At 50.0% G+C, this 17,153-nt stretch overlaps 1 protein-coding gene across 1 annotated transcript in view; it reads right to left on the bottom strand.

Moving 5' to 3' along the window:
• TMEM132B (transmembrane protein 132B) overlaps positions 1 to 17,153 on the bottom strand; it is a 292,208-nt gene that overhangs the window by 169,386 nt on the left and 105,669 nt on the right. Inside the window, exon 2 of the mRNA XM_072952906.1 lies at positions 1,488 to 2,379. Coding sequence (XP_072809007.1) covers positions 1,488 to 2,379 — 892 coding nt within the window. The remainder of the gene's footprint in view (positions 1 to 1,487; positions 2,380 to 17,153) is intronic.

Below are 17,153 nucleotides of genomic sequence, written 5' to 3'. Positions count from 1 at the left end.
ATCACGTCCGTCTCCCTGACACACACAGCGAATGAGTTGGTGACGTCCGCCTGCAGAAAATCAAGCCCCTCTTTTAAGCTTTGCATCCCTTTTTTCCCCAAGACCATATCAGGAGTGTTTAAATGCTCCCAGGAGCCAGAGAAGTGAGTGCAGGGGGCCAGGAGTGAGACAAGAAGGATTGGTGGAGACTGGGGTGAACAGGACGCAGCATGATACGTCGAAAGGGGGAAGCCGCCCCTTACTACAGTCAACTGTTGCCAAGTTGCCAGATCTTCAAAACTTTCCAAGAAAAGGGTATATGAGACCCCCCCCAACGTTAGAGGTTGGCAACTCTGAAATATTTTAAGGAATGCCATGTGAGCTTTAAAGAAAAAAAAGCACGCATCAGCGGGCTAGATTTGCTATGATCACCAGTTTGCAAACTCTGGATGCTTTTCCTCTGGGGACAGTCCCAAGGCCTCACAACTAAAGGCCCAGCGGGTGCTCTTCCCTGGAGGCTGGCGGTTCATGATGTGACCTCTCAAGGCAGAGCCAGTGATCCGCTACCCAGCCTGGGTCTGAACCAGAAGGCCCGCCAGTAAGAGCGCTGCCTCGCCTGCGCCCAGACGAACAAGCCCCGCCTGCACTGCAGTCTACACTCCCGCCAGCTCAGCATCTGGGCACGGGAAACCGCCACAGGCCAGCGTTCCGGGAAGACTCGCCACACGCCAGGCACTGCTCCAGGAGCTCTACTGACCTGTAAAATCCTCACCACAACCCCAGGAGACAGACGCCATCGTTATCCCCATCTTACCGATGAGGAGACTGAGGCCCAGAGAGGCTGAGTGACTTGCCCCGGGGCACACAGTCTGTATGTGGCAGCGTCACCGCTGCATCCTTCCGCTACCCAGGAACCTTTGTGAGCAACACAAGCTAAGGACAGGTTTGCCCCCCCAGCACAGAGATGTCCCCCACTTTCTGCAATCCAAAACCGAATCTTCGTCATACAGATAGAGATGGCTGCTCTGCTTTGATACAGGAATTTTTACAGATGAAAAACGAAGAGGCAGGAGACATTGTCTCAGAAAGCCCCTTCCTGGATTGAGAAACTGGAACCCACTTACAAAGCGTCCACTTATGGGGGCATTGCAAGATTCTGCCAGGCACATCGGGGGCCGTGAGAGGCCTGGCTATCACGTGAGGGCCTGACAGGGACACACGGGGGCCTCACAGCCCAGATCGCTGCTCTCAAAGCAGGTGTAAAATCCTGGCTTCAAACCAGAATTACCCAGGGAACGCTTAGAAAACAGAGATGCCCGGGCCTCCCCCCCAAACACCCTTCCTCACACCGTCTGGGCTGCGGTCGTGCGCGGGTCTCTGTTTCATGTCTGTAAGCTCCCTCACTACACCGGGTACTCAGCCAATGACCAGTGGCCACTGGATGGCCTAACAGTTCATTACGACCAAGAGTCGATTTCCATCCCATCCACCCCGGCAAAGCCTCTTACCTAAGAGTGAAATGGTCTGCCACGGAGCCACTGGTCAGAGAGACCAAGAAGGTGGCCGTGTCCCCTTCCCGGACGAGGTTCAGAGGCACCGAGATGACGACGTTCTCATCCAGGCTCACCAGGGACCACTTCAGGTCGTCCTGGGTCGGGTAGACCACGACGCTGCCGATCCGCTCCCGGGCGGGGGGCGCCGGCTGGGGGCTGTCCTGGCCCGAGTGGATGTTGTTCCCCCACCTGCCGTCCTCCTCCGGGGGACACTGGCCGGCCTGGTCGGCCGGGTAGAGCGTGAAGAAGAGCTCCATGGCAGTGCCGCCCAGCAGGGCCGGGATCTCCTCCTCGGGCTCCAGGTCCAGCCCCGAGCTGAACCACTCGGGCAGCAGCTCCAGCTCGGCCACGCACAGTCCGGGGGCCCCCTGCAGCCGGCAGCTGGCCGCCACTTCCCTGGCCTCCGGGAAAGCAAACATCTTGACGCAGGGGAGCTGTTCCACAGGGTCGCCATCAGCCCAGCCCATCCCCGTGATGTAAAACAGGGTCTGCACTTTGGGTCTGTTGGAGTAAATGGAGCTGTCGAGGATGTGGGCTCTCAGCTTCCAGTTGAAGGGAAACTTCCCCATGTTTCCAAAGGGCGCAGAAGTCAGCATGAGCTCCCGGGGCACTGTCTGCTCCGCTGAAAATGGACCATAGCTGGCGTTGACGACCGGGGGGCTCCTGGCTCGGTAGATAAAGAATGACTCCACCCGGGCCTGCAGGCTGGAGTTCCTCGTGACGTCCTGGTTGGCCTCTTTAAGGAAGAAGGACTGCTCGGCGTTGGAGATGTGTAGGCCGGCAGGGAGGTAAGCGGGCAGCGAGGAAAACCTCTGCAGGCTGTCCACAATGGCTCGACTCTCCGTCACTGCACGGGACAGGAAAGCAAAGCAAGAATGAAGTCCGGACAGAGAGTGAAACAGACGCAGAGCGGTCCCCGCCCATCCCCTCCACATGCCGCCCCTCCTACCCCGGGTCTCCTCACCGTGGAAGCACTGGCATCGCATGAAGTGCGTTCTAAGGATCTTCCAAAAGACCCAGTGCGAGAGCGGGAAGGAGCCCCATTTAGCCCGATCCAATAGTCCTGTGGCTGAACAGTTACACCCCTGGAGGGAAAACACAGCCTCCTCTTGCTCTTACAAAGCCCCAGCTCAAAGGACCACGGTCACCTCTGTTGCCATCACCCCACAGAGAGTAGGCTGGACACCTACCGCGCCCACCAGACCACCAGGCATCGGACCGCCGCCTATGACACGCTAACGCATATACTTTGACATTTACGCTTCGTCCCATCACCCCCACACGTGACCTCTACGTGGCTATTCAGACATCTCCTAATGCTTCTCGACAGGAAGGATGAAGCCATGGCTCAGTATTCTCACTTCTAGAAAAATCTCCTTCTGGAATATTGGTGAGAATGCATAAAGATCTCCTTATCTACAAGGATGTCCACTGCAGCATCCTTTTGAATTTGCAGGCAAGAATATGAAAAAGAATACACATATATATGTGTGTGTGTGTGTGTGTATTATAAATATATATAAAACTGAATCACTATGCTGTTCACCAGAAACTAACACAACACTGTGAATCAACTGTACTTCAGCTTTTAAAAATGAATTGCAGACAAACTTAAGAACGTATGTGCTAGAGCCAGAAGCCTGGGTTTGCACTCGGGCTCTGCCCCTTCCTAACTGAGCAACCTTGGGCAAGTTACTTAACCACTCTGTGCCTTAAATGTCCTCCTAGAAAGTAGGGCATAAATACAAATTATTGTCGGGATTAACAAGTTAATGAACATGAAGTGCTTAGACACATACGTGCTCTAGCTTTACCTGCCACTATTATTTATTCATTTAAACCGTTCTAAAAGTTTATCAGAAGGAAACTGAACAAACCATACATTTTTACACTGGGATAACAGACAGCCATGAAAAAAAAAAATGAAGCAGAGCTCTGTGAACATACTTGAAAAAAATGTCCACAATGCCATTAAGTATAAAAAATTATAAATGTATCATATATGATCCTATTTGGGTAATTGTGTTAGGATTCTAAAGGTAGATATGTAAATGGACAAATACTTACGTTTGTGGGCCTACAGAATCCAAAAAAGAAAGATGTTCACTTTTTACCACGTATGTGTCTACTTTCTTTAAATTTGCTGTAACAACCACGTGTTACTTTGTTAGTTAAAATATGTAAGAATATACATGAACGTGTATTCGTGTGCATGTGTGTATCTACGTGTGTATGTGTTTCTTTCAAATGGGACAACAGAGCGAAGACCCCAGGAGCTTTTTCAAAGAGAAGACAGCCCACCTGGAACCAGGGTTGGCACATCAGGCCGAGGACAGACAGGGACTCTTCCCTGCACTGAAATACACCTCTGCCCCTGCAGCCTGGCTTCCAACCAGAGCAAGAAAGAAATGAACCAGGCAGCAGTGTTTAGAATGCAGCATCACCGGAGTGTAAAAGCCAAATAAACACTCCACTGAGTCTGGCTTCTGGTAACCCTTTTTTCTGCAGCCACTACAAATTCTGCAAAACACAGTTTTCTATTGATTTGAAATGCTTGGCCTTTTCAGGGCTGTCCTAGGTGAGCTGTCCTTTCCTCGAGGATGACAAAATTGTTTAGATCGTGAGGAAGTCACAGCCTTTCTCTAGGAAGGTGTTCAGCAGGCAAGATCCTGCAGAAGCTAAAATAGTCCAATTCCTAGAAGCAGAAAGTAGGATGGTGGTTGCCAGGGGCTGGGGGCGAGGAGAACGTGGGGAGGCAGGGGTCCAAGGACACAAAGTTTCAGTCACGCGAGATGAGTAAGTTCTGGAGATCGAATGTACAGCAGTGCGACATAGTTAACCATCCTGTAATGTACATTGTAATTTGCCAAGAGAATAGATTTAAAATTAAATGTTCTACACACACACACACACACACAATGATAACTATGTAGAGGTAATGGGTACGTTAATTAGCTTGATTATGGTGATCACTTCACAACGTATACATAGATCAAAACATCAAAATGTACACCTTAAATAGACACACTTTGTGTAGGGCAATGATATCTCAATAAAGCTGTGAAAAGTGAGAAAAGAAAGTGTCATCCACATGGCCACTCGTGTCAGCTTAATTACTGGAGGAAGAGGGTTATTACTTACTCATTTCTCCAATTATCTATGTTTCCTACTCACTTACTGTGTTTCCAGCACTGTGGCATGTAAGGATATCGCAGGGGTAAAGCAGGCGTGATTTCTGCCCCCAAGGAGTTGGCAGAGTTTGGAGAAAGGCATGGCTCACGTACACAAAAAAGCAATTACAAAAGCAAGCGTTCAGACCCTTAAGAACGCCCATCCCAGCAACTCCACCTGGGAATTCGTGCGAAGGAAACAAGAGTTCGGGAAGGAGATTAATGTGCCTGCGTCACGAGCATGATTTATCACAGCAGCGCACGGGAAGCAACTGGAAAACTCATCATGAGGCCAATCATTACGTAAGTGATGGCAGCCTTCCTCTGTGCGCGATATTAAGCGATCGTCAAAACCGTGACTTCAACAGACAGGTAGCGTGATCAAATGTTTACGACATGTGAAGTGAAGAAGCAGACGTCAAAACTTGATTTAAATTATCCCAAATCTGTTTAAAACATAGTTACAAGAGTATATCTTTTATGTATATTTTATACACACACACACACACACACACAAAGACATGTGATACATTCACTTTCATGACATAGAGCTGCGTTTCTGCAAGACTGGATCCCACAGGTGGGGCAGGATTCGGATCAGAGAAGGAGGAAGGAGCGATGACTTGGTAGAATTAGCCTCATCCAAAGGAAAGTTCTAGATGTAGCCGCCACCAAGGGGCAATTTATATTTTGACATTGTCAAGTTATGCCGAAGCATCATTCCAGATGAAGTTTAAATTACTTTTTTTTTGGTTTATCCCACCATCTCCAAACCAGGAAGTTAGATTCCAGGTGAATCTGCCCATGTATCAACCGGCAATGAGGGAGAATCGGCCTGACCTCACCCTTCCACAGAGCTGGGTGGGCACACAGCCGACCAGATGTGGGAAGGAAGAGATTCAAATTCTACCTTTTCATAAAAGGTAGGGCCAGCCTAATGGCAAGGTTTCAGTGCTGGCTTATTTACAGATGCAGAAAAGAAAATTAAAATAAATGCAAAGTTTAATACGCTCTGTTTTCAGTGTGGGTTTTTTTTCTTTATCATTTATATCGATATATGATACCTTTCAAAAATTGGTTTACAAGAAATTTAAGCTGTGCTTTCTTTCTTTATTACGGCCAAAGCCTGCATTTTATCTGAAATAACAGCGTGAGGTTTACAATCCAATTCCACCACAACTCAAGCAAAATGCAATACAAATTTTGTCTGAGAGCTTATATGGAAAGCCATAAACATCAGTTGCCAGAGCCTCATTTTGTCCTCGAACCAGATTGCAACGAAATATGATATCCGAATTTAGGCACATTTCATGAAGCTGTGGGACCGTGTCCTCAAGAGCCCATCCAGGGCCTGGGAAGCTAACACCCCTCCCTTTAACCCCCTGAAGTCGGAAGGTGGTACCACTCCTCTTCCCGTCGGCAGGAGCTCTGGCTGTGAAATCAGGCCCTAGTCAGTCTGCTGGTTTCCCATATGGCTTTCACCGCCCCACTGAACAAGGTGCGTCCTGAGGGCAGACGATGAGGAAGTCTTAGTGAGGCCCAGCTGCAAAGGGCTTCTCATCACCGCCCTCCTCACGAGCCAAGAAGAGAATCAAGTCCAGGCTCACTGAGAGCACAAGGTGCCCCAGACACACCTCTGTGGCTAAAGGATGCTCTGACTTGCCGATGGCTCCGAGGAAGCCCCAAAGAGAACTCCGGTGGGGGGAACTAACAACTTCCCAGAATGAAGCAAGTCCCAGGGTGCTGGGGGTCCTGGCTGAGGACACTGTGACCCAAAGTGCATGGATGGACATTACTGCTGTGCGTGGCACACAAAAAATACTCCTGGGCATGTGCCTTGGTCGGGACTGGAGGGACCTGTAGCCCCAAGATGATACGGTGTGAACCTGCGGGAACCCACAGACTCACAAACATTGTCACCACCATCACCAGCCTGACCTGGAAGCTGATTACCTGTCCTGTGGCTGCTGGTCACCCACCTGAGGGCCAAGGCCTGTGACATTTCTGCAGCTGAGTTTTTCTCTAACTCATACAGGACACCTCGGGCATGGACGGCCAGGGATAGAAGGCCCTCTTTCCAGTGGGCCAGGCGGCCGGATCTTTGAAAACCATCAGCAAGAGAAATTGCTCGCTGATCTGTCGGCGTGTGGTCCTAACGGCCCCACCTGGGTGCCCCCGCTGCTTTCATGGTCATGGCGGCCAGGAGCCACAGGGAGGACTTTGCAAGCATCGATATCCCATGGGCCCGTGCAGGGGATGTTGTTTCTGGGGCAAAGCAGTGAATTCAGAGGTCCTTCTTGCTCGTATCTTCCTATCTATCTCCACTCTGCTTCCGTGTCTTCTTCCATGATCTCTGCATTCGCTGGGGAAGCTCTTCACCCACCTGTGAGCAGAGCGGGCACCTTCCGGTCAGGATTTCCCAGCTCAGGAAGGGCTTCTCAGACCAGGGACTCCAGCTCTGCCCCTGCTCCGCTCAGCATCACAGAGAACTACATTCCCCAAGCTCCCTTGCTCCCTGGCACCACAGGGAACTACATTCCCCAAGCTCCCTTGCTCTCCAGCTTCTGGATGTGATCAGCCAGTGGGAGGTTCTGGTACAAGATGGACCAGAACTAGAAGGTTCCTCCCCCAAGCCTCCCAGTGGGTACTGACAGAGACCAGGCCTCCTCTGTGATTCCTGCCCCCTTCAGGGCCCCCACCATGGATACAGCTCCCTAAGGCATCAGTTCTAATCCTATGGAATGGTTCCAGCTTCTGGGTTCTGAAAATCCTATTTCCCCATTTCGTTCCTTCAGCCCAAAGGGTAACCACTTCCTGCAGTCATTAATTTCTGGATTGCTTTACCATTCTCAGAAAGCGTTTACCACACTGGACTTGGTTTCTCCATCACTTGAGTAACTAATTCCCTTGATTAAATTCCTTCTGTGGAAATAACTAGAGTGATTACTGTTTTCTTGGCTAAAGCCTGACTCATACATCCAGTCACCGTTCACTTTATCCTGTTCTGTTTCTTCAAGGCCACTCTCACCATCTGAAATTAGCCTTTGTGTTTTTACTCGTTTGCTTCTTTTCTGTCTAGTCTCTACTAAACTTCAAGCTCATGAGAGTAGAGGCTTGGACATCCTGTTCATTGCTGGACCTCCAGTACCTGGAAGGAGAAACTAAAATATGCACTGAGTGAATGTCCATCAATTAAGACTGCCTTGGCTGAAGGCTTGAGAGAATAAATCTCTCTGTGTTCCTTCTGAGCCTTTCTTTGGCTTCTTCCCAGGGTTGTTAATAGATACCATTAATATTAACAAATCATTTGCCCATCACATGATCACACCATTCATTTCCTCTCAAATATCACATCATTGTGGTCACTAAGCTGGTTGCGAGGTTTGCCAAGCAAAGAGCTGCAATTTTCACATGCAGGGAGAAAAGATCACTTAACGGAGAAACACAGCATTTACAGAGCACCTGCTATATGTGTTCCCATCGGAGGCTGCAGAATGGTGGCAGGTACCATGGAGGACCCCTCGGTCTGAAGGGAAAAGATAAGCAGTTTGATGTGGACATTTTTGAGTTAAGGTGAAGGGGAGATGATTGGGAGACCGTTGAAAATATGAATGTGGGGGTTCAGGGAGAAAGAGACCCCTATTCCATCTGCACACAAAGATAAGCTCCTTTTAGACATGATGCCACACTGTAAGACAGGGGTTCTGGACCCGGGCCGCATAGTAGGTGCATGTGGGAGAGAATGCACATACCACACCTGGCCCCGCCCACCAGAATTCACTTAAATGGTCTCAGATGGGGGCTCACTGGTTTCCATGTTCCCCAGATGATCCAGCTGAGCAGCAGTGGGGAGAACCACACTAAAAGTTGAAAGACACTACTGAGTGCACAGTAGGTGCTTAGTGTATACAGGTTTCCCCCGCTATCCGTAAGTTGTCCGTTCCTGCGATACCTTTTGTAAACCGAAATGGCATAAAGCAAGGAAGTGATTACCGTTGGGCGCATCTTGCTAATGGAAGCACAAAATAAAGGGAGACAAACACAGATGCTCACAGAGTTCAGAGCTGTGGCGACGGGATGCTGAGCGTGGCTCCTGGGGAAGGAGCCTGTGGGTACCACTCTCCACCGCTCGGGGTGCACATTGCCTCTAGGACAGCTCACTGCAAAACCCACGCTGAACACTATTTTTGAGAATCCTCTTTGAATTTCTTCCAGGTTCGTGGAAACAGGTGCTAATGTAGGTCTTTCATAAAAGCGAAGTGGCATAAAGTGAACTTTCATAAAGTGGCGGTGGGGGGTGGGTCTCAAAAATGAATAGTCATTCGTTGCCTTGAGGGCAAGTCTTGGGTCATATACCAGACGCTCCATTAAGGATTAGCTATGACTATAAATTATAGTGATGATAGAAACATAAAATAGAACTAAGGGCAAAGAGAAAACAAGCGTAGAATCATTATCAGTCACCATTTAAACAGTCTTTTGACTCTGAGGATTTGATTACATCGCCACTCATAGAAGGGGAAACTGAGGCACGAGGAGGCACGTGGTGGAGGCGGAAATGGATGGAAGCTGTCAAGCCCCGGGCAGAGTTTGCGCCTTGAGCCACCACGTTCTGCTGCCAGAGGGAATGTCAGCCAGCAAGGGCCACGCCGTGAGAGCTCCATCAATGACCGTATGGACCGCAAGTGTGCCTCTGCATCGCCCGGCTCTCAAAGCACACAATGAGCTCTCTAGCTGGACACCGTTCATGAGATGAAAGCAAGAAGCAAAGCTTTTCCTGGCTCTGAGAGAAGTCCCCTCGGGTGCCGGCGCCCCGGGGGACAGTACACGGGGCGTTTCTCAGCAGGACCCCTACAGTGGCGTGTCCCTGCCAGGAGGGTGTGACAGCAGAGGACCATCAGGCAAAGGTGGTTCTGCAGGGGACAAAGGGCTGTGAGCCAAGACGGCTGACAGCTTAGCTCTTGGAGGGCCTTGGATAGAAAAAGAACACCCAGAATGTGATAGTAGAGAACCCAAGCCTGCCAACGCTCCTCCGTGAACAGGCTTTCTTACCAAACCAGTCAAGGTTTTGGAGACAAGCGAGCAGCAGGACCCTCAAAACTATATTCTCTGGCAAGATCTGGGGGCACAAACGTTCTACACAGAAGGTCGGAGGCCAGTGGACAAGATTTAAAACATAACAAAGAGTATCGATCTTTTCTTCACGTCCACCACCGCCTTTATGCTGAAAAATGTCCTCCCCGGTAGCCCCAGATCAAATACATACTCCCCGATACTGTCACCTGGGTTTCCGTGGGTGGCTCTGTGTGTGTGTCTACATTTGTGCATTTAGTTCTTTTTTTACTGAGGAATTTTTGATAATTAAAAGTCGTATACACTGAAGGTTACACCACTTGATGATTTACGCTGTGAGTGTAAATCTAGCACGTTCTAGCTAACTCACTCATCCAGCACCTCAGATGATGACTCTGAGGTCACAGACATGTGGATTAACTTGATTTTTTTTTTTTTTTGGTGGTGAGAATACTTAGGCCTTATCCTCTTAGCAAATTTCAAGTATTACATTTAGTTCTTTTTTTTTCAAGGACATTCCTCAACGATTTTTTTAGTAAAGTCTAGTTGATTGAAAATGTTTCAGGCGTACAGCAGAATGACTCAGTTATACACACACATATATATATTCTTTTTCAGATTCTTTTCCATTGTAGGTTATGACAAGATACTGAACATAGTGCCGAATGCTATACAGTAGGACCTTGTGAAATACAGGAACAAGGATCCGCATTTAACTCTTGAGTCCATCTGAAGATTCCTTTGGTGTATGATGTAAAGTGAGACTCTGGGAGTAGTTGAAAACCAGCACATGCTGGATCTGCCAGCAAAAGGATTTGATTTGACTATGCAGTTTGTTTTTTTAATTGAAAAATAATGTGACGGTATTTGGGGATGGAGGCTTTAAAGAAGGACTCATTAGGGTGGTCCCTAATCCCTAACCACTGGTGTCCTTACAAGCAGAGAAGATCAGGACACAGACACACACGGAGGGAAGAGCACGTGAGGACACAGGGGGAGATGGCCATTTGCAAGCCATGGAGACAGGCCTCAGGAGAAATCAATATTGCCGACATGGTGATCTTGGACCTCCAACCTCCAGAGCCACGAGAACGAACTCCGGTTGTGCAAGTCACCCCGTCCGCAGTACTGTTACGGCAGCAAATTAACAAGGGATTACTCTTGTTGATCAAAATCCAATCAGCTCGTCTTGCCTGGCGTTTCGTCTTCACGCTCAGTTTAGCAGCATCTCGCCAAGTCGCCCGGGGCCAACACCCACCCGGACGGACACTTACCAGAAGATGAAGGTCTGCAGGTGGGGGGGTGAGGGAAGCCTTTCAACCTTCTGCTGTATTTTTCTACGTGTTTTCAAGTTTTCTAAAATGAACATGTCTTCTTTGATCTAAGAGAAATACTGGCCTTTTCCTTTTAAAAATGAAGTTATGAAATTTGACGGTAAGTGGCAGACTGAGCGCTCTCGTTTCCTGGCAGCTCCACAGAAACCCCACAGAAATAAAAGCGTAAAAGTAGTACAAAAAAAGGAGCACAATTATTAAGAGAAATGGAGGAGGGCCTTCTGAAGATAAACTATTTCAACAAATTCATGGAAGGTATAAGCGGATGAAAGTGCACTGATGGGCAAGACAGCAGAGGAGACAACTGGAACGACTCTGCCCATCAGGACCCCTGAGGGGCTCCTGACTCCACGTTGACACATACAGGAGGACAGGAGTGGAAAGTGGGCTGAAAACCAAGGGAGTAACAGAACTCTGCAGGTGAGACACGGCCTCCAGGCAGACCTCCTCCCCAAGCCCGCACCTGCAGTTAAAGCAGAACGCTTGGTATTTATCTCCAGCCAAAACTCAGATTTTCTCTAAGGAAGTTGAATTAACCCTTGACGGAATGCTGGGTGTAAAAGCGTGGGCGCCGGGGCTCCCATCTTGAGAAGGGATGGGGGTGGAAACGCCTCTGTGCACCCGTGAGCAACAAAGTTACACACTGACAAAGTCGTGCAGGGAGGCAGAGGAGCCAACGCTCAGTCAGAGAATGAATGAGATAACATCAGCTCCTGTGTGCCGAAGCCTCACCCAGTATGACTGGGGTCCTTGTAAGAAAAGGAGACTGGGACATCGACACACAGAGGGACGCCCATGTGAAGCCACAGAAGGAAGATCCCCACTTACAAGCTGTGGTGGCCAGGGGGCTCTGTGACTTGCAGCCAAACATCATGTTAACTGACAGGGTAAATCAGCTAAACTCTCGTCTCGCATGGAGAAAGCACTGCTGTTTTAAATGCGTTAACTCAAGGGGAGGAGGAAGGCAGATGGTATATCGAATCACAGAAATAATCCTTACTAGCAGAACTGAGAGCAGAAATGGCTGGACCCGGCTGGCTTTGGGGAGGGAGATCAAAGGCACAGGGGGATGGAAGGCTACTGCCTTTCTCTGAAAGTTTTGCAGAACCATTCTCGTCTCCCCGCGTGCACGCGTGACTGTGAAGATCTGTCTGCATGACAGCAAGCCTGGCCAATCAGGGAAGGAGAGTGCTGAGCGAGGTGGGAAATCTGAGTGCGGGACGAGGGGACAGTGGCCTTCATCTCGACCGTCTATGGGAGAGATGGCTCCCTGTCAAAAGCAAAAAAAAACCACCAGAAACCTTCCATCCATCGGATTGCATGTGGCTGCTGAGCCAAGGACTTCCCAGGATCTTCTGCCTCCAGGCGTGGTCATGTGCCTAGTTCTGGCCAATGAAAGCCGAAACCGGTACCTTTCCCCTTCCACCAGCGAGACGCAGGGAACTGTGAAGCCCCAGAGCCCGAAGCTAGAAGGCACCTGGACCGCTGAGTCCCCACCTGGAGGAGAGCCACCTGCCAGATGGCACCCACATTGCGCGGGAGCAAGAAATAATCCTCTGGTGTGTTAAGCCATTGCCGGCGTTTGTTTATTACAGCAGCGAGTGACACCTAACTGACACAACAGGGTGCAGGCTAACAATTTGGACAGCTGTGATCCTGCCTCTATTAAAATATCGGAAGAAATTTCACATCTCTTCCTTAATGTAAACTGTGCTTTCATTAGCGAGGAGATACAGACGCTCAGAGAAACAAAGTGCGGAGCTGTTAAGCCGACGTGAGCGGTTTCCGTGGGGCACCAGATGTAGAAAGAGCATTATTAAACGGATTATATATATCTCAGTGACAGTAATTTTGACCTCCTATAGGCACCGTCAGCTGTTAAACAGTAGGAAATGTTGAGGACCTTGTTCTAATTTCCATTTATATTTATTCTAAATTGGACACCTTGGAGGCTGTTTAAATAAGAGAGGGAAATTCACTAAGTAACCCTGACAGCTCTGCCCCTGCCTGATAGAAAAGCCGCTGAGGCTTACAAGAGGCAGAGGGGACACCTGGGCTGGAGTGGCGGGTCTGCCATCCGCTCGATTTATGCACCAAGACAAGTCACTTCACCCCCCTGAGATTCAATTTCCCTCCGTGTCAAATAGGTGTCACTTCTTGCCACCTCTGAGGGACACACCATGAGGGAACCCAGGAATGTGACTTGTTGCAGTGCAACTGTGTTAGCAGGAATGTCATACGCAGGGTGCCGTGGCTCCCCCACTTCTCACGAGTTCAGACTAGCCTTCCCATCATCCTGTGATGGTCGCTGGCAAAAATGATTCTTTCGACTCACAGAAAACCCACACCATTGCAAGTCCGAACAAAATTGGAATTTAATGGCAGTCACAGCTGGAGAGATCGGCTAGCTTCAGGTCTGGCTGGATTCAGCGCTTAAACAACGTCATCAACATGCATCTTCACAAATAGCCTCCAACGGGTGGATAGATAAACAAACGGCAGGACAGCCATGGGATGGAAAAGAACTCAGCAAGAGAGGAGCGCAAATGGCGGGCATACACACAGCCACGTGGATAAATCTCAGACACATTTCGCTGCCTAAAACAAGGCAACCTCCAGAAGCCACCTACGGTAAGGTTCTATTTGTGTGGCATTCGAGAAAAATCACTGGAGGGATGGAGAACAGAGCAGTGATTGTCAGGGACCAGAGGCTGGGAAGGATTTAACTATAAAAACTCAAAACAAAGCATTAGGGATGGGATGACGGAACCGCTCTGGATCCTGTTGGTGATGCTGGTTACATAACTCTATGCAGTTGTCAAAAATTTACAGTCCTGTGTGCCAGAAAGAGTGGATTTTACTGAAAGTGATTTTTTTTTTAAGTTTTTTTAAAGATACATTTCCATCCATCAGTCTGCTCCCTTCTGTGGAGCTGGCTTAGCATCGCCAAGCCTTATAGTGTCCTTCGTTCAAATCCAGCAGGACTGGTAAGGGTCTCTCTCCTGAAGTTTCAGGGGAAGAATCCCAGGGCACCTCCTTGTCTCTGACAGTCACATGCTCATCGTGAACCAATCACAACAGCCAGGGGGATGGCCCATTCTGATTGGTTCATCCAAGGTCATGTGCTTCTTCCCAGGCGCCGGAGACAAGATGGGCTTTGGCTGAGGGAAGAAGTAGGGGGACTTCCCCAAAGCATCACCAGGGTACCATTTTGACAAAAGAACAGGGATGTTCTCTGTAGGAAGCAACACAAAAATCCACTCGAGGACCCAAATGAGACAACTTCCACCAAGTGAAGGCTGATTTTTCACTGCCAGTAGCCGTCTCAGCACGGCTGGTGCTGAAAAAGAAAAGTCAGGAGGATGCCTGGAACCATCACAAACTAGACGTCTTAGCGATTACCCTGAAGACGGGTGTTACCTGCAGAGTTGGACATGCTCCTGTGAAGTACAAGTTGGGGAATCTGAACCAGGACCCAAAATAAACCAACCTCCACTGCAGGGCTAATACGCTTACAGTCAAAGATGCATTTTAACTTGCCTGATACTAAGTTATATGTGTTGCCAAATTTCAGAGAAAGAAGAGACCAGTATGGGTGGGAATTATCCCAAGTTTATCATCAGTAGGATCCAATGCATGAAATAATAATAGTAATAACTAGAAATTGTCAAGTGCCCACCACGCGCCAGTCACCACTCTAACTGCTTCACGGGTATCAGCTCTTCACACATTTATTGTTTACACAATCCTGTGAGACGCACTATTATCCTCAGATTGTTATATTATTAATATTATGATACGATTATATAAGTAATGTTATTGTATCCATTTTGTACACTGAAAAAGGGAGGCACAGAGATGTCAAGAAGCATGCCTCGGGTCACACAGCACACAAGGGGTGGAGCCAGGATGGGGCTCCGGGGTCCAGGCTCTGACCGCTGTGCTCTGCTGGCTCCTGGCACCTCTAACGCTTCTGCTTATTTTCCGTGTTCTGCCTCATGGCTGCTGGCTTCCCAAACTACGTCACCTCCTTCCATCAAAGCAGAGAGGGGCCGCATTATTGCTTTTGACTGATATACTACGACCCCAAAGTCTGCAGAACAGAACCCTTAAAGAACACAGAGAAACAGAAATTTCCTCCCCACACTGGCCCTGGGGCTATGCCATGAACCCTTGTCGGAGGTAAAACTGCTTCTTAACACCAGCTCTGGAGAACCTTGGTGGGGGAAAACAAAAACAAAAAACCCTCCAGTCCTTTTTTTCTCAAATTGAAGTCAGAGTTTGTTCTGTGTTGGGCAGAGTCATCCTGGAAATGCAGGGACACAGAGGACAGCATTCCTGAGGGTGGAGGCAGATTCCTGGGGATGCCGCGGTGCGAGCGTCTGCACCCCCAACCGCGGCGCCCCCGGCTCCTGTCGCCTCTGCGGGAGCAGGCACCGCAAGCGCGGCAACACTGCCACCTGGTGGCCGAGGTTGTTTCCGCTGTGCAAGAAGCGAACGGTTGGTTCCCCATTTCCAAAGCCTAAACTGAGACTTGGGGTGACTTAGAGCGATCTGGGGACTTGAACCAAGTCCCGGGGCTGCTTTCTGGCAAAAACCCATTAGACAAAGCACGATGACTCTACATACTCTGTTGGCAAGTAACAGAAGCCCCCGCTCGGGGGGGCAGGGCCCCTGAGCTCTGGAAGGACGGGGAGGGGCACCAGGCGAGAGCAGACGCCGCAGACCCCACCGGAGACACAGCGGGCTTTTCGCCGCCACAAACACGCTACAGAGACCCGTGAGCTGTCAGCGAGCTGAACAGTGGGCTCCAGCTGCCTCTGCGATCCCTAAAGTCCTTGAAAGCTTTTTCTCTCCCTTCCCATTGTCACCTAGGCCCAGCCTGCGAAGGCACAGACAGGAGAAGTGATTTTTGTCCGTGTCAGTCACATGCCTTCCAGGGAAATTCTGGTGGTTTTATGAAACGGCTTTTCTTCCCCCTTTTTTTCAGGAGTATTTGCTCCAGTCTCCGACTCAAAAACTGTCCTGTTCCCTCTCAGAGGCCATCCGAGTGCTGAGGGGCGGCGGTGAGGGAAAGCCGTGGGAAGAAACAATCCCCACGGGGACGAATGCAGCCTCGTGGCCACGTGCGGGCAGGACCTCCCAGCTCTGAGACAGCTGTTAGGGAGCGGTCCCCACCAGAGGACACAGCCCACCGCCTGCTCTCCGTCCAGCCAGAGGCCCCTCAAGTCCTGCCCACGTTCCTGGCTCCTGGAAGCCCCCCATCCTCAAATGGCCGGGAGGGAGCCTGGGCTGCAGAGCAGGTGACCTTGGCTGGAAAATCCCACCTCTCAGCCAGCCGGTCACTGCAGCCAGCCCCACCCCTCCCCACCAGGAACACGGAAGGGAGGAGGAGACAGGAAGATGATCTACCTCCTTGGGTTTTATGGGCATCAGATGGGCTGGATCAGGCACACCGGCTGCCTTATTATTTACAGCGAGCAGCTGTAACGAAATACCACAAACGGAGTGGCTTAAATAAAGGAATATGTTCTGGGGACAAAATGAAGGTGCTGGCCGATTTGGTGTCTGGTGAGGACCTGCTCCCTTGCTTGAAGATGGCCAGCTTCTCCCTGTACCCCCACACGGCGGAGAGGGAGCTCTGGCGTCTCCTCCTTTGCTCATCAGGGCATTTGTCCCTTCTGCGCGGCAGGGGGTGGGGGAGGATGCGGCATTCTGCTGGGGGTATTTTGAGTCTGAGACAAGTGTGAGCCCACCCAGTGGAAATGCCCGTGAGGTCATGAGTTAGATGCAGCAGTGGCAGCTCAGGGGAACCCCGAGCGAGGGAGAGATGTGGGCGTTGTTGGAAGGGACCTGGTTGAAGTCACAGGAGGAAGTGGCCCAGAGGGAAACCTGCCGCGTGGGAAGAGATGCCCTGATGTGGAGGGTCTGGCAGGTGGCAAGGAGCCGGAGAGACAGCTCAGAGGGGCCTCCAGGACAGGGGCGGAAAAGCAGATGGATACGTGTGTTGTTGGAAAAGCCACTGGAGAGACTTTTAAGGAGGA

Source organism: Vicugna pacos, chromosome 32 (genome assembly GCF_048564905.1).
Source record: "Vicugna pacos chromosome 32, VicPac4, whole genome shotgun sequence".
NCBI lineage: Eukaryota > Metazoa > Chordata > Mammalia > Artiodactyla > Camelidae > Vicugna > Vicugna pacos.
The sequence above is the reverse complement of the archived record's forward strand: the minus strand, read 5'-3'. Positions and strand labels throughout refer to the sequence as shown.